The 18,675-nt window shown below is 34.4% G+C and overlaps 1 protein-coding gene across 2 annotated transcripts in view; it reads right to left on the reverse strand.

Annotated features, from left to right (window-relative positions):
* The window catches only part of SYT1 (synaptotagmin 1), a 572,761-nt gene that overhangs the window by 148,885 nt on the left and 405,201 nt on the right, over positions 1 to 18,675 (reverse strand). Inside the window, exons 5-7 of one of the 2 annotated variants that reach the window (XM_066368502.1) lie at positions 10,018 to 10,202; positions 4,079 to 4,192; positions 473 to 640 (exon numbers count right to left, since the gene is read on the reverse strand). In XM_066368502.1, coding sequence (XP_066224599.1) covers positions 473 to 640; positions 4,079 to 4,192; positions 10,018 to 10,202 — 467 coding nt within the window. Of the gene's footprint in view, positions 1 to 472; positions 641 to 4,078; positions 4,202 to 10,017; positions 10,203 to 18,675 lie in introns of both variants that reach the window. The other variant, XM_066368501.1, reaches the window with a different exon arrangement.

Genomic DNA, 18,675 nt, shown 5'->3' on the forward strand with positions numbered 1-18,675 from the left:
ACTGGCCCCTGTGGATACAGAAGTTTGCAATGAGTAATACCCATTTGCACCATTTAAACAATGAATAGAGCTCACTTTCCTTTGTGATTGCAACAAGGTTTGTCTGTTTTCAGGAACTTTGCAACTTAAAAAAATAATTTCATTATTTCTTTGACTTTATTTTATAGAGGGGAAAATACTTAAGCCTATTGGCACATTCTTGAAGCTGACCTCGCTTTTTAGATGTGCATATGACATCTGAGTCATATTCCAGTTCATCGTTCTATTCTGAAATGGCCGAGCTGAATTCTCCTTTTACCAAATCTAGATGCACTGTGAAATCCTCAGTGGATGGAGTATAAGAACTGTAAAAATTCTGAATAGAATCACTTGAACCTCTGAACAAGTGATTGTTCAGTGTATGTGTCAGGATGAGATCAGTCTTTTATCGAAAACAACAGAGGAAAAAGTATCAGAAAGTATAAAACAATACCTTGAAAGTAAATTGTTCATTGAAGACAGGATTAAGGGTCTTCCGGTGGACTTTTGTCTCAAATTTCTTCTTTTTATCGGGCAGCAGAAACACTTTCACATAGGGGTCAGATGTGCCCCCCATGTCTAAGGCGGGCAGCTCAGCAGCCTGGATGATCCCTACCAGCAGCTGAAATAAACAGCATACAGCAAACACAAACATTGGTGGGCATTTTGGAAAAGATTTATTTGTTCACATTGCTGCATATTGTGATTTCTCCCTCTTTCTCTTTGCTTATAATAAACATTTTTTTTTTCTCTTATGCATCTGAACAGAGAAGGCAAATGAAGTGAGCTATATAGACTTCAGAAAACCAGTTATGACAGATGCAGGCTCTAGAGAGCCTGATTTTAAACACAAAAGAGGTTTTCAAAAGGTTGCTGATTACAGTTAACTATGGAATTCATATTTGCAAAAGACTTGCAATCAAATAACTTTCCAGTTGCTAAAAGCACTTGTGCATTATTTTTCTTTCTAGGGCATGATTTGTAAGTAGGAATAAATTGTTAAACAATCCCAAGTGTATAATTATAAAGTAGGAAAATTTTATTCTGAACCAAAGCCTTAGACCAACTAAATAAAAATTCCTTAGAGATTAGGTACCATTTTGAGATAAAAATAAGATCTTCAAGTTTTTTTTTAAAAATCATATCTAGCTTTTACTTGTGTGCTGACTACTTTTGTTTTAACTGTCAGTAAAATGATTACTATATATTAAATTCTGTGTGCTATTATAAGACATGGAGTCAACGAAGTGTAGTTCAAAAAAAGGAGGGAGTATTAACAGATACGGTTTTTAAAGGTGTGACTAAGTTTCTGTTTTTTCTTTCAAATACAAAAATATCAGCATTTTTTAAAGTCTGTTTTCTTAATGATACCTTCCTATGTCTTGCTATGAATGAGAGCATAGGTTGGCATTTTTAATATTTTTGCAACAAAACAAAACAAAGCTGTGAGTGAACTTTTCTAGATGTTCTGCCGCTAGACATTTCCTGTCAACAGACTGCTTTCAACCCATATGGGAAACAAAAGTAGACTCTCTTATTGTTATTCAAGATATATACTAATAGTAACTGCAGTCACACCATAGATTTTTACATCAGATCCTGAAAATTTGAGTTTGTGACTTATTAGCCAATGTAGTAGAAAAGCAAACAATTCACCCCTTGCCTCAGCCAGCTATTTTATGTAAAACTGATCCACCATGTTTTTAAATGCATTTCGCTTGGTTGGCTCTATTTTTTTTTTTTTACCTGAATTAATACCCTGAATGATTATGTTTTCATTTTTAAGCTTCAGTATCTTTGGAATATCATTATACAACAATAGCAACAAGAGTACTAGATTGTAGGTATACAAAACAGAGACAGATGATCAAAGACCAGCTAAAACAGGGATCAGATAATACAGGCATGTTTAGTAAATCAAATAGTTTGTCTCTTGCTTTGCCAAATTAGAAATTAGTATCTGCCTTTAGATTGTATGTGAATAAGCAAGATTCTTTTGGGCAGGGAAAGCTCTAGAAATATACCTGAACTCTTTAAAACTAGATCATCTACATTTTCAGATTTTGGGATATTTTGTTGATAAGGGTTGGAATCCCTTCTTCCAACCCCCTCTGACTTCTGTCTGAGAGATATGTACTGCAGTTCCCTCCATCATGGAAGGGTCTGAATTAGAGTACTTCCGGGTTGTCTTTTAGTTTTGGTAACAGATGTATATATTTGATTACATCCTTATCTGGGAAGATCCTCACTCTTTATCTTCCATGATTCATATAAATCATTTTATAAGTAGGATTAGTTGAGAACATTTTGAAAATCAGTGTATAATATTAAAGTTTCACCAGCTAGAATCTTCTAGATCCTCAAAATGAAATGCCTTTTTGAATTTTATGTTTGCTAGAAAAGGAACAATAAACATGCTCATATATTTGGGTGATAAAAAACATCAGTGTATTATTTTCTTAAAAACATTTTATAAAATGATGTTTATAGTACTCAAAGCCAACTTAGAAATTTAAAAGTTATTACTAACCAGGATGAGATACCACCAGATTTCTACTGGAAAATGTAAAATTAGAATAAACCGGCAGAAAAATATTGGATACATATGGAAAGGCAGGTTAAATTTCGGGACAACATGTAACATGCTAAGATAATATAAGTTGACCTTGACCATCTCTAGAATATATAAAAAAAAGTTTTGCTTCCAACCAAGTCCTGATGATCAAATTTTGGTATAAGTGATAGAAATGATCTCAAATGCCCTATTTTATTGACTATAAAAGTTGTACCTATAAATCTGTATCAATCCATTGCTATAAACCTGTATCTGTAACCAATATGCAGCTTTCTAAAATGTATTATGAATTACCTAGCCAGGACTGTAATGAAGCTGATCAAATAAAATTATTTTTAATATGTTAGAACATATCAGCCTATTCTTCATGAGAAGTCCCCTGGAAACTTCAGAAAGTGAAGACATTATCTGAACTGTCACTGTCTAAATAAAGCCCAGAATTTCTGCAACTGTTGAGAGCTCTCAAAGCTTTATGGAGTTTGGACATTAGCTACCAAAACTGAACCTTGGAATTTGATTTATTCTTGGCTATTTCTCATCACACTGGAAATAATTAACACATGCTAATTAGTAGCAATTGTATTTATCTCATGTTTATTAGTTCTTCCTCACCCAAAATGATGAGGGAAGCAAAACAAATTGGAGAATTAGAGTCAGATCTCTAACTCAGCCAGTTCCACCAATTCTTGTCTAGTTTTTAAATTTCTTTGAACAATTCAGGAGGCCAAGGAATATATTCATCAATGCCATAGAATTTATCCTTGTGTGACCACTGTAAGATGCAGTCAATAAAAGGCAGATAATGTTGTTAATCTGGATGTTACTTCATGGTTCCTTGAGAAATTGAAGCCAATTGAATGCCTATCTTGTTACGTTCTTTAGTTTTTTGTCACTCTTTGGGCAGCAGTCATAGGCACTAGAAATTAAGTTTCTGGTCTTTCTACTCTTTTAGAACTGTTATCTCATTAGCATCAGGAATTAGACCTAGAATAGTGCTATTAGATAAGTCATTCATTCCTGCCTTTGAAATTCAGGGACTACAATTTTCCATCTTTAATTCCTTATCAAACTGTTACATTATGTTTTAAAACTTTGGCTTGAATGGGTCAAAGAGCCCTTCACCCTGTTTGGATCTAAATTCATGGAGGGCAAGGAAGGGTGTTCTGGCTCAGACTAAGGGACCTGTTGTGGACAAGCTGTGGCTGGGAGCTTTCAGAATGAGTCTGACTGCTTCAAGTTAATTTGTATTCTGCCCGCCGATCACAAGTTAGACGTGATCAGTTGAATACTATGAATGCTAATTACCAGAAGTTAAATTAGCAAGTAGGGAACTGCCTGTACTTAGAAATTCTCATCAATAGCTTTGATAATTGCATTTCCCCCTTGCAGCCAACAGAATGTTTTAAGAAGTATCTTGCTTTGATTTCTACTTACTAATTTCAGAAAATGTAATGGAATTAGAAAACATTCCCTCCCCCCTCAGACCTGGTTATTCTGGAAATCATAATCCAATGAATATTGAAGTTTTCCCAATTTCTCCTCTTCTTTGGGTTCTTCTTTTTCTTCCCCATCAGTCAATCCAGTTTCAGCATCATCGTCCTTTAGGGCCTATGAGCAGGGAAACGGATTGTATTTGAATTCAAGAGAATTTTCATCAAAATCCAAATTAAACTGGGCCTGTGGTCATACTTCCAAGCTGTCAGAAGCAAGCACTAAGATGCTGGAAATCTCAGTTTGTCTGACACACATTCACATTTGCTGCTTACATATTTTGTTAAATTCCATTTGTGCACGGAATTCCCCCCATCAGCAAGCAACATGAAAGCAATGGAAGAAGCCCCTGAGAATATTGCAAGCAAAAAATGTAAAGTTGTTGCAAAGAAAATGTCAACTTGGTATTATATTTGGCTCTTCTAAAACTACTTATCTTAGATGTATGAAAAACATGCTATTAACCAGGCAAGATTTCACATTCATGTACGTTAAAGCGATTTAAGCTAACCATCATGTAAAACACCATTGTTACATGCAGTGGAGTAATTCATATGAAATGTGTGGCATTTTCTTGCCTTGTTTCCTGTGAAAAAAATAGTTGAATAAGTGATTCTCAGAAAATTCTAATTTCCTGTGTTTCGCATATACATTTATATGATTTTTGGAAAAGAAGAAAAACATGCTACCAGCAAATGCATGTTTAGAGAAAAATCTACCCATTTCCATTTAAATTGACCATTTTATTTTCATAACAGCTCCAAAGAAAGCTAGGCTGAATTAAATTGATTTATGGGTCCATTTGATATCAAAAGATAAAAAGAGTTATGTGTACAATTTTGCCAAACTGAAATTGGTATAAAATTTTATTTTTCATCAATAAACAAAAATCATGGGGCTGAACTCGAAGCTCAGATCATATATATCAGTTGAATATATTTTTTATAACCTAAAACTTAAGTTTAATATAAACTGAAATACTAGAAAGCTCCTTATTCCATAAAATATATTCAAATGTCCCTCTTTTAAAAAATTAAAAAATATATTATCCCAATATGTGCAAATATTTGCTAAATAATCAAAGGTTATAAAGATTATAAATATTAAAATCTTTATTTCCAGGGATATGTGTTCTTATTGCTTTAAAGGATCGATAAAAGAATTAGAAATCAATGCACGGTTATTATTCAAAATTAAAAATGATAATTATATATTCCTAACCACTAGTGAGGTTTTCAAACATTTTAAATCTTCATATAAACCATTTTTATTTTTTTCTTCTGGAGACTACTAGTATATAGCCATTGCTATTTTTTCTATTGTATTGTTTGCCTCTTAACAATTTGTAGACTTTGTATTTTAGTGGTTTCAACCTTTCTGTTGCATTAATATGTAGAAAATATTCTCTCCTAGTTTTTGGTTATGGCATTTTCATTGCTGTGTATTACTCTAGAACTGAACAGGAATCAAGTTAAGACATATGAGTGGTAACTGCTTTCTTTATATCTCTGTCAAAGTAAGGGAATCTTAACTCCTGTCAGCAATCAAATGAAATCTGACTGTTCTTATAGAACTTGAATGCAGGAAGAATAACCAGCCTTCAGAAAGAGATCAGAATCATCAGACCACAGCTCCACGGCCCCCTCCTCCCAGAATACACGGTCTTTTTTCTCTGCTGAGAGATTTTTCTCTTCTCCATTAACAGAGACTCTCAGTGGCGCTTCATACTGGCACCCTCAGACCCTCAACTGACAAGTATTTCCAATTTCACCCCCCAATACTGAGACTCGGTGGCACCACATTAATAGACCCGGTTTAGGTGGAAAGATCACATAAACAGAGAGTTGAGCTGTAGTCAGAGATGCTCCTTTTTTGTGCTTCTTCAGAGTATTTCAGGAGCCTACAATGAGTAGGGAAAATGGAAAAGTACCATGAATGTTTCAGTGTAGAAACCTTAAAAGGTCTGGTTAGCCGCATATCATTTAATTTGGAAATTGTAATTTATACTTGGATGTTGACTTACTGACAGCCAAAGGCAGGAAACAATATAATTATTTAAAATTTTGTATTACTTTTTTTTAACTTGAGGGGGTATCACTGAAAGAAATATGGTAGTAGAGTGACGAGACAAGACTCCTGAGCTGAGTTCGAGGACTTGGGACTGGGAAGCCACCTTGCCCTCTCAGTACCTGAGCTGTGTGGGAGTCTGCACTGCTCTTACAGAGGATGTGCTTAGAAAACTGAAGCTTCAGGAATTTTCCTTCCTGTCAGATTTTAGTTTTTTGAAAGTGATAGCAAACTAATACACTTCTGTCTGAAAAGTCTGCATGTTACTCTACCATAATGGAAAATTTCATGGACTAAAATACTTTTTTCAAAAGTCTCTTTCAGAACTGACAATTTACATATCATGTTTCAGCCCAGTGCAATTTGAAATAGCTGAGATATTAAATCTCCTTCTCCCTAAGTGGGTTTTGCCCTAATAAAAGGTGCAGGACCATCTCGGCAATTATTCTGCATGAAATAGGGCTAGATTTTTGATAATTTCTTGGTGCCACTGTTCATCACTGAAGTGATTATGTCTATTCTTGTCCCAAAGGCCGAGTCTAACCAAGACATTTTCTGTACTATCACATTAAATTCAGGCCTATTAAATCAGTAGCTATTATAATATCTTGAAAGCAGTACCACTTTCCTCGCAACGGAACAAAATGCAGAGGAAAAAGCTTGTAAACTCAGTTCTTCGAGTTTGATAAATTGCTGTAGAAAAAGCTGTAGTGGGAACATCGACCTTGTTTTAAATTTCAAAGATTTAGTGCACACGCTTCCGACTTGCTTCAACATTCAAAAGGTGCTTAGTTCACAACCATCAAAAGGAGCGCTTGCTCATTCTAAATTAAATTGTTCAGATTTGGATTTGATGAGGCACAGGAAAAAGACAGCAACAAAGGACTGAATTATCTTTCTGTGCCCATCAATTTAAAATGTGAGCTTTCTAATAATATTTATTTAATCAGTTAGTAGTATTTAATATGAGAACCCTTCATCTTAAAAAAAAATCAATTTAGTTCAGCCTCTTGATGTGTGTCAGAATGGTACACCCTCCGATGGAGAGTCCCAGCGGCCAGGCCACTAAATATATATATCCGAGCATGGACTTAGGTGTATCTAAGTAGCAGAGGAAACCTACCGCCAGGGACAGTCCAGACAGTCATGAGACACAACACAGATACAGAGGACATAGAAGGAAGAAATAAAAATTAAAGTATCTACACACATTAGTAAAAATGGTGGAGAAATGACCTTTCCAGTCCTACGACTTTCTGAGTTGATATTGTTCCTCTGTCTTTTTAGTATTCTCAAGTTTTTAGGCATTCAAAAAATCTTATACATCTTTTGCTGTAGACAGACACTATTTATAGTTAATTTTTTATTGTCATTGCAGAGTATATAAAAACTTTTCCTTAGTTATAAAAATCTTACCATAGTGACATGTATGCATGAACACTAAAATTGAATTTCTGTGAGTTTTATATGAATTGAAATAGTACAAACTTATTGGTTTTCCTAGAGCCTAGGTCTCTTAAGTAGTCATATCTAAAACGCCTCTCACATCTGTTTTTAAATGAGAGGCACATTGCCTTCCCATATTCATATCAATATTCTGTTTAAAATATTCTGAAAATATAAATCTTTAAGAATAATTTTACTTTGTGTTGAGGCTATGTTAATTTGTATGATCAAATGATATTTGAATTTTGATGATCAAAAGTGATATAGCATCTTAAACTCTTTGAATTACATTTTGCTTCCTTATTTTTTCTCTTCACAAAATGATAAGAACCCACTATTAGCTACTTTGCCTGCCTGACTAAAAGTATCATAGTTACTGTTGTGTAATTGCTTACTCAGGGGGCCTAATTTTACTTGTCCAAACATTTAATTTAATTGTTCATATATCAAAATAAGACACATAAAATCCTACATAGACAAACTGATCTACTTAAAGTAATTAATACCTTTTGGGGTAGAGATCCTAAATGCTATGTTCTGACAGTAGATCACTACAAACTGTCACTGACTTCTTAGTATTTCCTTATTTGACTCAATTTTTCTTCTCTTCCCTTTCAAAGGAATAGGTGATCAATGAAAAATGAACTATAATCAATTCTTATATTTATAACTTTTGAGATCATGGTCATTTATCCAGGTCAGAACAAGGATAATAACCACTCCTCTTCTACAAACGATAGTCTTACATCATACAGAACAAATTTCACAATGTAAAATATAAATCTGTTGTCTTAGAAATAGTATAGTTATTTAATATTATTTCATGCTTTTTTAAATTTGAGGATACTGGAATTTAAATCTTATCATAGTTATGAGAATGATAGTATTATATTTTCAACATATTGTTTTACATAGCTTAAACTCATGTAGAAGTTATTCCTTTCATGTATGTTCAGAAGATTGTTTTGTTTCTTCACTTATTCCAATAAGTTGTTTAGTTGTTGGCTTTTTTTTTTAAGTTGTTTAGTTCTTTAAAGGAATCTGTATGAAGTCCTGCTTGCTACGGAAACATTAAAAGAAAGCAAGACAAGATTTAAAATTTCATTTTCTATGTAACAAAGAGTCAAGTCCTTATTAGACATGTGTGGGTGAATGTTTGTGCATCGGCTTTTGCTGCTGTAATTAAAAACTTTTAGAAAAAATATAGCCCTTCTTACTCCAAGCTCAAGACACAGCTCTCTGAGTGTGAGCACTAGCTTTATATTTATTCTCTAACTCTGAAACCAAACAACAGTTCAGAGAGTGAAAAATGAGCCTTCATGAAATAGGTTTTGATAGACACAATTGTGTCTTTGAGAAAAAGTGTTTAAAATTTAAGCTGGGGAGAGAGGTTATTGCCCTGAGTGAGTGATTAACCAGGAAACTATGTAAATACACTAAAATGACTTTGTTGATTAAATTGTTCCTGAGGCTCACATATTTAAAAGTTTACTCAATAGAAAGTAATACTATAAGAGGAATTTACAAAACTGTCTATATATGTTGCTATTTGGGACTAGAGCTTTTGAATTATTTGAAGGGAAATATTGATAATTAAAATGTTATTTCTTTGAAAAGTCTTTCTAGATTTTAAAATATTAATTAAATATTATTTTTAAATATCCAGAATATTTTTCAGAAATATGATTCCAAAAAATAAAGAGGAATTTAGTCATTATAATTATTAATAGTAAGCTAATCTGAACCAAATCATTCAGGTAATTTAGCAAAAATAGATAATACATCTTCCTTAAGCTTGGGTAAATAACCCAGCCAGATAGATTTTATAATCCGTGTTATGGTTTTAATTGTCTCTATGAGAGGAAGTAAGAATTTTGCCTTTAAATTTTGTGCTATTCTTTAGGGCCAGCTCATACTTTCCTACCTTTCCCTGTATAACTCATTATTCCTGAGCACTAGTTATTGAGCTGATAGATACATATGATGGGTAGCTTTCATCAAGTGTGATAAACACCTTTAGACTCAGTTAATTAACAATGATCAAGAACAGTGATAATGCTAGAAAAGTGATCTACCTGAGAAGGATGACACTCAGACATTCTTTATTATATTTCTCAAACTCTAAACACAATTAAGACTAGCTAAGTAGATGCAATCAGACTATTCAGGTCTCATTCAAGGATGGGTCCATCATGGATGCCCTTTTTTGGTTTATATGCTTAGAAGACTCTAAAGCCCTGTCACATGTGTTCATTGCACTTGGGATATTGAAAAAATGACTGAAAGGATTGCGAAGTATCTCTACAACAATGAGGTATGTGCCAAAATTGTTTATTTCTATACTTATCTGGCATAAAAATAATAAACCACTTGTTAATTTCCAATATAACCTAAGAGGAAATATAGAATGAATACATTACCTGATCTTTCATGGTCTTCCCTAAGTCTTTCACGTCTTTCATATTAATGGCATTCTTCCCTCCCTTTTCCTTCCCCTTCTTCTTGTTTTTCTTTTTGAACAAACATTTCTTACAGATACAAAAGCAGCAGGTCAGGACTAAAAGGACCGCGACTATGGCTATGGCAATTAAGGCCCACGGTGGCACTGAAAGAAAACAAACAAACACGTGCAGAAAACATGAGCAGTAAAATGCTTACATATGCAAAACTTTTACCTCCTGGACTATATAGATAGTCACCCATTCATTCCTATTTATTGAGCACCTGTTATGCTCTAGAAGCTCTATTCTGCATTATTTTATCCAAGTTGCTTCTTCTGCCTAGGGTTTTTATTTTTTATATTTTTTTATGTTGCCCTTCCAGATATGTCAAATGTCATTTCTTCATTATGGCATTCCCTGCCCCTCCAAGCTGTTATGTTCATTAACTCCTTCCTTCACTCATTCAAAGCATAGCTCTGGAGTATGACCTTTATTTTAAATCCTGGCTCCCCCATTTTCTAGCTATGTGGCCTTGAGCAAGTTGTCTAACATCTTTCTGCCTCAGTTTCTTTATCTCTAAAGTGGGTATAAATTGGTAGGTAGCTCACAGTCTTTTTTGAAGTTTAAAATAAGAAGCAATGCCTGGTACGTAGTAAAAGTTTAATAAATATTGGCTGTTTTTACTCATCTATTAAATGCTAGGGGTTCTATTATGTTTGGGCACAATGGGAGGGGCAGATATTAAACATGAAAACAAATGTAATATCATAATGGTAGTGAAGGCTAGTAAGTAGAGAGAGGTAGGGAGAGAGAGGGGAAGAGAGGGAGAGCACCCAGAGAAAGGCTCTCCCATAGAGAGCCACCCCCATTTCATCTCTTTTGAAGAAGAAAGGAGGTAACATAGTAACAAGTTTAGAATGGCGTCCAGCACACAGCCAGAACTCAATGTTAGCTAATTCTTTATATTCAAGACATGGAACTAAGTGTTGTGGAGAGAGCTAGAGTAAATATGGAACATGAAACATGCACACAGAAAGACATATAAAAAGAAAGAGATGAATACACTGAGAGTTCAGGGGGTGTGCGAGTGGGAATGAGGGAGGGAAGAGATGATTTTTAGATGAAGAAAGGCTTCAGATTTACAGGCTCTGTTTCAAACAGTAGAGCCCATGAAACATTTTTAATACAAGTTGTCTACTAAAAGTTAATGCATTTTCTTATTTGGCACCCCCTACACATATGCTTATGAAAAATAAGTTCTTGTGGAAATATTTAAGACTTTACTTTGTCTGGAAAGGAATTATTCAACTATTGAGATTAATCTGAAGAAATAATTAGATTTTCTTGTTGTAATCTGAAAGGACATTGTGTGCCAGCTAGACACAAGTCAGGAGTATGTTGATAAATTAACAAAGTAATACAAATATTAACTTCTTTCAAAACTGAGAAAACGCACTCTTTTTGCTGTCTCTGTATTTAGCTTCATAGAGTAGAATGAGAACTGTGCATATTATTATTCTAGTTCATAATTGACTACTAGATGTTAACTTAAGGATGTATAAAATCACAACTTCCAAAATTGTGTTTCAGCCAAAGAAATATTTGTGTGAATGTTATAGATAAGCTTAGACAAAAAATATATTTTCTTATCATTCTGTAATCTCAACAATAATTTTTTAAAAGAAAATGTAAATTAAATTAAGTTTATATGATCAATATCATTCAAAGTACCTCAGTTAAAAGCTTCTTACCTCTTTTGATTTAGTTAAAATCCTAGCAAGCAGTATGAGCACCTAAGCATTTATTGCAGGTGAGACAGTATTTTAATAATGATCATTCATTTTGAAACTTGTAAATTATTCTCTGGTTAGGATTACAGCAAGAAATATAAAATAGTGCCACTTGAAGGTAAAGTATAACCACTGGAAAGCTTATTTTGTGGCATTTTTAAAGTTCTACTGCCTTTGGCTTACCAGGCGGTGGCGCAGTAGATAGAGCATTGGCCTGGGATGCAGAGGACCAAGGTTTGAAACAACCAAGGTCACCAGCTTGAGAATGGGCTCACCAGCTTGAGTGTGCAGTTGCTGGCTTGAGCATGGGGTCGCTGGCTTGAGCGTGGAATCAGAGACATGACCCCATGATTACTGGCTTGAGCACAAAGGTCACTGGCTTGAAGCCTAAGGTCACTGGTTTGAGCCTGAGGTCTCTGGCTTGAGCAAGAGATCACTTGCTCTGCTGTAGCCCCCCTGGTCAAGGCACATATGAGAAAGAAATCAATGAACAACTAAGGGGCCACAATGAACAATTGATGTTTCTTATCTCTTCATCTCTCTCTGCCTTCCTGCCTGTCTGTTCCTGTCTGTCTGTCTCTCAGTGCTGCTGTCTTCTATATTTTCTTTCAGTCAATACTCATAACCTCCTGGCACCTTTAGATAGAATTAATTTAAAAAATGTTATTTTGTGTACCCATATGAAAATCTGACCGAATAGTCAATTATAATATAAATCACCATTTTTAATTAAATGAAGTTATTTGAATTGAATTCTCATATTAAAAATTGATTCTATAGACCCTGGCTGTTTCGCTCAGTGATAGAGTTTTGACCTAGCATGTGGAAGTCCTGGGTTTGACTCCCAGTCAGGGCACACAGGAGAAGTGACCATCTATCTGCTTCTCCACCTTTCCCCCTCTTCACTGAGAATGGGTTCATGACCTTACTGCAGGTGCTAAAATGGCTCTGGTTACAATGGAGCAACAGCCCCAGATGGGCAGAGCATCGCCCCCTAGTGGGCTTACTGGGTGGATTCCGGTTGGGCACATGTGGGAGTCTGTCTCTCTGCCTCCCTGCTTCTTATTTAAGAAAAAAGTAATTTTATTCTACAGTATCGAGTAACCAAATAAAATGATGTTTAATAAGAAACACCACCTATATTATTATTCATTTGTAGTAATTATAGAAATATGTTTGAATATTAGTGAGCCAATCTCATGAGATATATTTTGGATTAGGCTAAAAATTTATTGTAGACTTACTTATCATGGTGATTGTTTTACATACATAATCTGATTTAATCTTATAGCTATTTCACCCATTATTCCTTCATTTTTGTACAGAAAATAACTATATATAGAGGAAAAAACTATAGATTGAATAATTTGAGAAATGCAAATAAATCTTTACATTATCAGGTTAAAACAAACATATTTTAAACGTATACAAAGGAAAACACCCTTATCGAGCTTTGAAGCCTCTTTAATAGAACATTTTATATTTAAAAATACATTAAGCAAATAATAGCACAAGATGCTGCCAAGAGTGATTTCTATAATATAGAATACTGCTTCAACAAAAAGAGCCTATCAAAATAGTGCTACTGGAAGAGAGCTATCAGCTTATAGTTACTGCTACCAACTATTACTAAATGGAGTTTTGTAACAAGAATTTTAACATTTAACTTAAAAATCTTTCAGCAGAAACTAATAGACTAGTGTAAAAACTCTTTGTTGAAAATGTTATTTTTTAGTTAATAAATTAATTTCATATTATTTAACCCAAACGTAAACTGATAGATGAGAATGAAGGCAAAGTCAATTTAAAACTGTGTCTAATATTTTAACTTAGCTTTTGTGGTAGGCAATATAATGACACCTCAAAAATGTCCATATTTTTTTTATTCACTGAAAAGTGTGAATGTGTTACCTAACAAGGCAAAAAGGACTTTGCAAATGTGATTAAGGCTCTTGAGATAGGGAAATTTTTCTGGGTTATCCAGATAAATCCAAGAACAAATAGTGGAATGGTGGTTACCAGGGGTGGTACAAAAGTATGAGAGGTGATGTGGTTGTGTGTGTGTGGTGAGAACATTAAAGATATACTATTTTAGTAAATTTCAACCACATGTATTAAATCATCACGTTATATACTTTAAATTTACAAAATGTTATTATATCTCAAAGTTGAAAAATAAAAAAAATCAGCCCTGCTGACACTTTGATTTTAATTTATTAAAATCTTTTGACCTCCAAAACTAGAAAATAAATTTGTTTTATTCAGTGCCCATAAATTTGTAGTGATTCATTATGGCAGCAATAGGAAACTCAAGACCCACAAAGCAGACGTTGGAAGGTCTGTAATATTTGCTACATATAGATGATTATACAGCTGGAATATTAGTTTGGGCTATTTCTGTATTTTCCATGATCTTTTCCTCTTACCTGACCTTTTACCATTCCTTCTGCAACCTTTCTCACAATACCAACATTGTGCCAAAAACTCGCAAAGATAACCAGTGGTCAAAGATAGCCCAAACAACATTGTCTGTGGTATGAAAAAATCTTGATCATACATTCCCTATTAAAATTTTATTCTGGTTTTGTTTCTACTACCCTTATCAGCGTCTCCTAAATCTCTGATTTCTTTTCTCTTTCCTTCCCATTTCCAACTCTTAAATGGAGTTATTCCAAGTTCTTAGCCCCTTGCTCATCTTCCCATTCACTCATTGTTGAGCATGTCCTTTCCCATGCCTTAACCTTTTAGGTCAATTATTCAATTCTGTTCCCTCTTCTACACATTCAGACTGTATTCTTCACCACTTCTAGAATGTTTCTTAAGAATCCTTCATCTTCTCAAACCAGTTCTCCAAACCAACTATATGGCTTTTGGCTGTGCTTCTATCATCTTCTGCCTCTTAGACACTGAAACTATGTAAAAATTTTTATTCCTGAATCCAACTGATTGGCAAGTTGAGCCATTTCTTCTTTGATGTGTTTTATATTTCTTTTACACCTATTTCCATTTGTAAGGGGTGGGCCTGACATTGCCTCCTACCTAATCTCCCTTCCCTTCAATTTAACTTCTTTTTATTTTACCCATTCATGGTCATCAGACACAAATTTCTAACATAATTTTCAATTATTTGTACAGAGCTTTTAAAGTGTCATTTTTTTACCCTACTTGTCAATCTTTTTTTTTTTTTTTTTTTTTTCCTCATGGCCTCCTACAGCCATCTCCAGTATCATTAGACGAAATTGCTTGTTCTTTGCTCAAGTCTATCCCCTGGTTTTCCTCAAGTATACTTCTTTCTTTTATTTCTTCCTTTTTTAATTTTAATGGTATTCTTCACTTGGAATATTTCCAGTTCTTGGCTATTGTAAATAATGCTGCAATGAATATAGGAATGCATATATTCTTTTGGATTAGTGTTTGTTTCTTAGAATATATTACCAGAAGTGGGATTGCTGGGTCAAATGGCAGCTCCATTTTTAATATTTTTTTGAGGAAACTCTATACTTTTTTCCACAGTGACTGGACCAGAGTGTCTCCCCACCTTTTCTCCACATTCTCACTAGCCTTGTTTGTTGATATATTGGTAGTAGCCATTCTGACAGGTGTGAGGTTACATCTCACTGTGGTTTTAATTTGCATCTCTCTAATAATTAGTGAAGTTGAGCATTTTTTCATGTGTTTATTGGCCATCTGTATGTCCTCTTTGGAGAAGTGTCTAGTCAGGTCCTTTGCCCATTCTTTAATTGGGTTGTTTGTCTTCCTAGTGTTGAGTTGTATAAGTTCTTTATATATTTTGGAAATTAACTCCTTATCAGATGTATCGTTTTTGTTGATGGTTTCTTTTGCTATGTCAAGGCTTTTTAGTTTCATGTAGTCCCATTTGTTTATTTTTTCCTTTGTTTTCCTTGACTGAGAAGATATATTGGCAAAAATATTATTATAAGAGATATCTGAGGTTCTCCTGCTTATGTTTTTATCTAGGATTTTTATAGTTTTGCAACTTACATTTAAATCTTTTATCCATTTTGTGTTTATTATTCTGTAGGGTTAAATTGGTGGTCTAGTTTAATTTTTTTGTATGTACCTGCCCAATTTCCTTAACACCATTTATTGAAGAGATTGTCTTTACTACATTGCATGTTCTTGCCTCCTTTTCAAATATTAATTGCTCATAAAGGTATGGACTTATTTCTGGGTTTCTGTTTTGTTCCATTGATCTATATGCCTATTCTTATGCCAGTGCTAGGCTGTTTTGATTATAATGGCTCTGTAGTATAGTTTGATGTCAGGTATTGTGATTTCTCCAACTTTTTTCTTCTTTCTTAATATTGCTGAGGCTATTCAGAGATTTTTTGTGGTGCCATAGAAATTTTTGAAATATTTTTTTATAGATCTGTGATATATGTAATCGATAGTTCAACAGGAATTGCATTGACTTCATAAATTGTTTTGGGTAGTATGATGTTAATTATTTTGATCCATGAACATGGTATACTACTTATTTGTATTCCTCTACTTATTTTTATTCCTCAGTTTCTTTCTTCAGTTTTTTTAAATTATTGAGTACAGGTCTTTTGCCTCTTGATTTGTTCCTAAGTATTATTATTATTTTTTTGCAATAGTAAGTGAAATTGTTTCCTTAATTTCTCTTTTTGGAAGTTCATTATTGGTGTACAAAAATGCAACTGATTTCTGGATATTAATTTTGTATACTGCTACTTTGCTGAATTTATTTATTAAATCTAGTAGTTTTTTGGTGGATTCTCTAGGGTTTTCTATGTCTATTATTATGTCATCTGTGAATAATGACAGTTTTACTTCCTCCTTTCCAATTTGGATGTTATTTCTTCTTCTTGTCTGATTGCTGTGGCTGGACTCCTAGAACTATATTGAATAAGAGTGGTGAAAGCAGACATCCCTGTCTTGTTCCTGATCTTAAGGAAAATGCTTTTAATTTTGCCCACTGGAAATGATGTTGTCTATAGGTTTTTCATATATAGCATTTATTATGTTGAGGTATGAGCCCTCTATTCTGACCTTACTGAGAGTTTTTATTATAAATGGGTACTGAATTTTATCAATGCTTTTACTGCATTTATTGATATGACCATGAGATTTTTGTCCTTCATTTTGTTTAGGTGATATAGCACATTTATTGATTTGTGAATATTGTACCAATTTTGCATTCCTTGTTGATTATGGTATATGATCTTTTTAATGTGTTGCTAGATCTGGGTTGCTAATATTTTGTTGAGTATTTTAGCATCTATGTTCATCAGGGATATTGGCCTATAGTTTTCTTTTTTTGTACTGTCTTTAATTGGTTATTCAGGTTGATTGCTCTTTAAATTAGCTGTAAATCCAGTTTCAAACCAGGAGCAGGTGCATGTATCTTCTACTTACCCTGCAGCCATCTTGAAATCTTTTTTAAAAGAAGTAAATTTCTTATATTTGCCAAACTCAGTGCTCAGAACATAATGTGTCACATTTTCAAATGGAAACTACCATGGCTTAATATGCTCTTATCTATAAATTTAATGCTCTAGAGGTACATTTATTGATCAAATCAACTAGTAAATATTCTTTATACAATAAAAATGTAAGACTCAGATTGAAAAACACCATTATTTTTTCTCCCAGGCCATTTTGGTACTAAGCAATTTTTTAAAAAAATTATAGACTGAAGGAGCTCTGACACATTTTATTAAAAATGTACACACTGCAAATATCTTTTTCCATGTGTGTGTGTTTGTGTGATAGAGAGACAGATAGAGAGAGGGACAGATTGGGACAGACAGACAGGAAGGGATGAGAAGCATCAATTTTTGCTGTGGCTCCTTAGTTGTTCATTGATTGCTTTCTCATATGTGCCTTGACCAAGGGGCTACAGCAGACAGAGTGATCCCTTGCTCGAGCCAGCAACCTTAGGCTCAAGCTAGCGACCTTGGCTTTCAAGCCAGTGACCTTTGGGCTCAAGCCACGACCCCACACTCAAGCTGGTGAGCCCATGCTCAAGCTGGATGAGCCTGCGCTCAGGCTGGTGCCCTCAGGGTTTCAAACTTGGGTTCTCTGTGTCCCAGTCCGATGCCCTATCCATGCGCCACTTCCTGGTCAGGCCAAATATCTTTCTCTTTAATAGAGCATTCTGAAGTCCAAGATAAAAGTGTCACATAGAACAAAGGTATTTGTGAGTATATCTTATAAAAGGGAAAATTTTAATATTACTGAATAGCAGACCTGTGTGTCAGGTTTTGTTCCCAAATCCAATACACATCAAATACACATTGTATCCAGATCTACAGAATGAGCAGTTGGAGAGAGGAGTTTTTGGAAATTCATGCTAAGTGCCTTATGGCTGAGGGGAGCCCTGCTCGGGTTCTCCTGATTCTAAGCTTTCACTTCTAAATAGGTTTTTCTTCCCCATTTTCTAAAATGCCTGACTGAGTACTATCAACTTAACAGTGCTCAGTAACTGTTAGGTGGCTCAAGAGAAACCCACATGGCCATGTTTTGAAGACCGTTTTGAGGTCAAGTGGAAGTAGAGTGGACAGTCTAAGGTACACCACTCTCTCAAGTGTGTTTTCCTTAGGTCTGCTCTCAATCCCACTTCCTTAGCTCTAACTCTCTCCCGCCTTATTCCCACTTCCCTATTTCAGTCTCCTAGGCTGGCAACCTTCTGGTAAATTTACTCATGGGGTTCAGGGTTTAATCCAGGACAGAACTCACTGGTTTTGTAGTTCCTGTCTTGACTTCACTTCCAAGGGCAGCTCTGTGTTATCTATCAGTTTCGTTACCATTCATCATGTTATGAAACAACCTTAAGTCCGTGTCTCTTACATAAGACAAGCTG

The sequence above is a fragment of the Saccopteryx leptura genome, chromosome 2 (assembly GCF_036850995.1).
Source record: "Saccopteryx leptura isolate mSacLep1 chromosome 2, mSacLep1_pri_phased_curated, whole genome shotgun sequence".
Taxonomy (NCBI): domain Eukaryota; kingdom Metazoa; phylum Chordata; class Mammalia; order Chiroptera; family Emballonuridae; genus Saccopteryx; species Saccopteryx leptura.